At 39.1% G+C, this 3730-nt stretch overlaps 1 protein-coding gene across 1 annotated transcript; it reads right to left on the reverse strand.

Moving 5' to 3' along the window:
- Positions 1 to 933: 933 nt before the first annotated feature.
- gngt2a (guanine nucleotide binding protein (G protein), gamma transducing activity polypeptide 2a) lies at positions 934 to 1270 on the reverse strand. Its single transcript, XM_067372775.1, has 2 exons — positions 1187 to 1270; positions 934 to 1059 (listed from the first exon to the last, which is right to left on the reverse strand). The coding sequence occupies exons 1-2, from the start codon at positions 1268 to 1270 to the stop codon at positions 934 to 936; spliced, it is 210 nt and encodes a 69-aa protein (XP_067228876.1).
- Positions 1271 to 3730: the final 2460 nt, after the last annotated feature.

A 3730-nucleotide genomic window follows, 5' to 3' on the forward strand; every position in this document is an offset into this window, starting at 1 on the left:
GATCTAGCTTACTGCAGTGTGTCTCGAACAAGTGTCTCACAGCAGCCGCTGAGCGAACGCACAGAGTAACGTTATAATATAATTTTCAACACTCTCAAATGTATCTACTATGATAAACAGAGCTGTGTTACCTCATACTCATGACCAGAAAAGCGGAAGCGGCGCCGGCGACTGTGGCATAATAAAAGTCCTGCTACTCGCGGTGTGTGTTGCACAATCGCTCTAACGGCCTCGTTCAGCTCCCACAACACTCGGTCCTGCTCTGCTTCATACTACAGTAACGTTAATTATCACATCCATAAACATGAAGTCCTATCCCAATTCATTTGCACCGTCCGTTGAGGTGAAGACAACATGTCCCAAGATTCCGTGCTCAAACTTGGCTATGCCTTTGTTTTGAATAGGTCTCTAGCGACCTCTAGCGGACAGAATTCTTACATACTGCACCTTTAAGTGATTCAAAGAGCAAGCATGGAATCTACCTTTGCTAATGGCATCTCAGTTTCAAAACAGAAATCCTTTATTTATGTGGTAGAAGGAAAAAGTTAATTCACTACATGGAATGAACAGAGAATTTTTTGCTTTCTGAATGCAACTTTATTTTTTGATGATTGAATGAGAGATGGAACAAGAATGGGATTACAGATTATTTTCAAATTTGCCAGTTTTATTTACAAAGACTTTGCTTCAAAAGATCTGCCATCCTTAATAATAAGTACAAGAGATACACACATCCAAAACCAATCCTTTTTGACACTGTAAGGTCAAGTATTTGTTAAAATCTTGCAGTCTCTATGGCGTCTAGTAGAGATGCTAAAGCTTAGTACAATGTGTTTACTCCTCATTTAAGTTCAGATAACTGACTGCTAAAAAGCACTCATTAGCACAAATGAACACATCCTCATATACTTTTGCCACAAGAAATCACATGGGCTACGTTATTATGCATCCACCTTTCTCCTTGAAGGGGTTTTTGTCCTCAGGAACTCCTTTTACGAGAGGATCTTCTGCGGATTGGGCCTCAACCCATTCACAAATCTCCTTTGCAGTTTTAGAAACCTGAGAAAAGAGGGAAAGTATGTCAGACATGTTCCTCTTACTGGTACCTGAAAGCATTATCAAAATCTTTCATAAACAAAAATGCAAGCTGGCTATGTAAAGAGTGAATGACACTCTTATGACTTACTGGCTCTCTAGTGTTCTTAACCTCCTTCTGAAGTTGTTCCAGCTCCATTTTCAGGATCTCCTTATCGGACATATCCCGCGCCATCTTGCCCTGAGCAAAAAAAGTTACAGGGTCAAATGTTAAATCTTTGACATTCACACACACTCTTTTTGTGTGTGTGCTTTATATGTATTTCCGAATACCTCAAAAAAGGATGGAAATTAATGTTCACTATGTAACCGGGGAATGGGATTTAAATCCGAGCATGCAATAGCATACATGTGGTGATTAATATATTTCAGTATTTGTCCTTTAAGATCAAGTTACTGTATCATGACACATGGGACACATTCCAGTTAAACAGAAATGCTTATTAAAGGTTTAGTTCACCCAAAAGGAAAATTCTGTCATTTATTATTCACCCTCGTGTCGTTCCACACCCAGACCTTCGTTCATTTTCAGAACACAAATTAAGATCTTAAAGGTGCCATCGAACGTTTTTTTTTACAAGATGTAATATAAGGTGTCCCCTGAAGTTTCAGCTCAAAATACCCCATGGATTTTTTGTAATTTTTTTAACTGCCTATGTTGAGGCATAATTAGAAATGCGCCAATTCAGGGCTGCTGCCCCTTTAAATCACACGCTCTCCGCCCCCTACCGAGCTTTCGACTCTATCATTGCATAAACAAAGTTTACACAGCTAATATAACCCTCAAAATGGATCTTTACAAAGTGTTCGTCATGCAACATGTCTAATCACGTAAGTATGGTATTTATTTGGATGTTTACATTTGATTCTGAATGAGTTTGAGGCTATGCTCCGTGGCTAACGGCTAATGCTGCACTGTTGGAGAGATAAAGAATGAAGTTGTGTTTATGAATTATACAGACTGCAAGTGTGTAAAAATGAAAATAGCGACAGCTCTTGTCTCTGTGAATTCAGTAATAAACGATGGTAACTTTAACCACATTTAACAGTACATTAGCAACATGTTAACGAAACATTGAGAAAGACAATTTACAAATATCACTAAAAATATCATGTTATCATGGATCATGTCAGTTATTATCGCTCCATCTGCCATTTTTCGCTGTTGTTCTTGCTTGATAGTCTGATGATTCAGCTGTGCACATCCAAACGTTAATACTGGCTGCCCTTGTCTAATGCCTTGAACATGGGCTGGCATATGCAAATGTTGGGGTCATACATATTAATTATCCTGACTGTTGAGTAACAGTCGGTGTTATGTTGAGATTCGCCTGTTCTTCAGAGGTCTTTTAAACAAATGAGATTTATATAAGAAGGAGGAAACAATGGAGTGTGAGACTCACTGTATGTCATTTCCATGTACTGAACTCTTGTTATTCAACTATGCCATGGTAAATTCAATTTTCAATTCAATGGCACCTTTAAATTTGTGTTCTGAAGATGAATGAAGATCTTACGAATTAACAAAATTTTCATTTAAGTGTCACTGGATTAACAGGTTTTATTGTTCAGAAGTCAAGGTAACAGAACAGGTTCGCATGATTTGTGTAGTACTAAACTATTAATTTTGAAAAAGATCAACTGAGCTGCTGCAGTCTTTAAAAAGACTGACTTTTAAAATATTTTTAAAGTAGACAAATGAACAACAGCACCAAATAGCTTAAACCTGTCACCCAACAAGTTACAAAATGTTAATTGCACTTAGCGGTGTCCCTGCCAGCAGCCATATCACCCTGTAGCCCAAGACTTGTTGCCCACTGAAGCTAAGCAGGGCTGAGTCTGGTTAGTACCTGGATGGGAGACCTCCTGGGAAAACTAGGTTGCTGCTGGAAGAGGTGTTAGTGAGGCCAGCAGGGGGCACTCACCCTGTGGACTGTGTGGGTCCTAACGCCCCAGTATAGTGATGGGGACACTATACTGTAAAAAAAAAAAACACCATCTTTCGGATGAGACGTTAAACCGAGGTCCTGACTCTGTGGTAATTAAAAATCCCAGGATGTCCTTCGAAAAGAGTAGGGGTGTGTAACCCCTACATCCTGGCCAAATTTGCCCATTGGCCTCTGACCATCATGGCCTTCTAATCATCCCCATACACTGATTGGCTTCATCACTCTGTCTCCTCTCCACCAATAAGCTGGTGTGTGGTGGGCGTTCTGGCGCAATATGGCTGCCGTCACATCATCCAGGGGTGAGTTTCCCGAAAGCATCGTTGGTGAACCATGGTCGTAAGTCCCATTGAACTCTATTGGTAATGACGAAACTTGCGACCATAGTTCGCTTTGGGAAACGCACCCCAGGTGGATGCTGCACATTAGTGGTGGTTGAGGAGATCCCCCCTTCAATATGTAAAGCGATTTGAGTGCCCAGAAAAGCGCTATATAAATGTAAGGAATTATTATTATTATTAATTATTATTGTTTGTTTCCAGAGATGATTTAGATGTAAATTTAAAAACTACTTATCTTCTCTCATTAAATCATGATTAAGGTGTGAACAAAACTGCTAATATTAAACTAAAATCAAATTTTATTAAATTAAATATCTGTATATCATAAAGACTTAGAGTTTAATTTCT

This window comes from Chanodichthys erythropterus, chromosome 3, assembly GCF_024489055.1.
Source record: "Chanodichthys erythropterus isolate Z2021 chromosome 3, ASM2448905v1, whole genome shotgun sequence".
Taxonomy (NCBI): Eukaryota; Metazoa; Chordata; class Actinopteri; order Cypriniformes; family Xenocyprididae; genus Chanodichthys; species Chanodichthys erythropterus.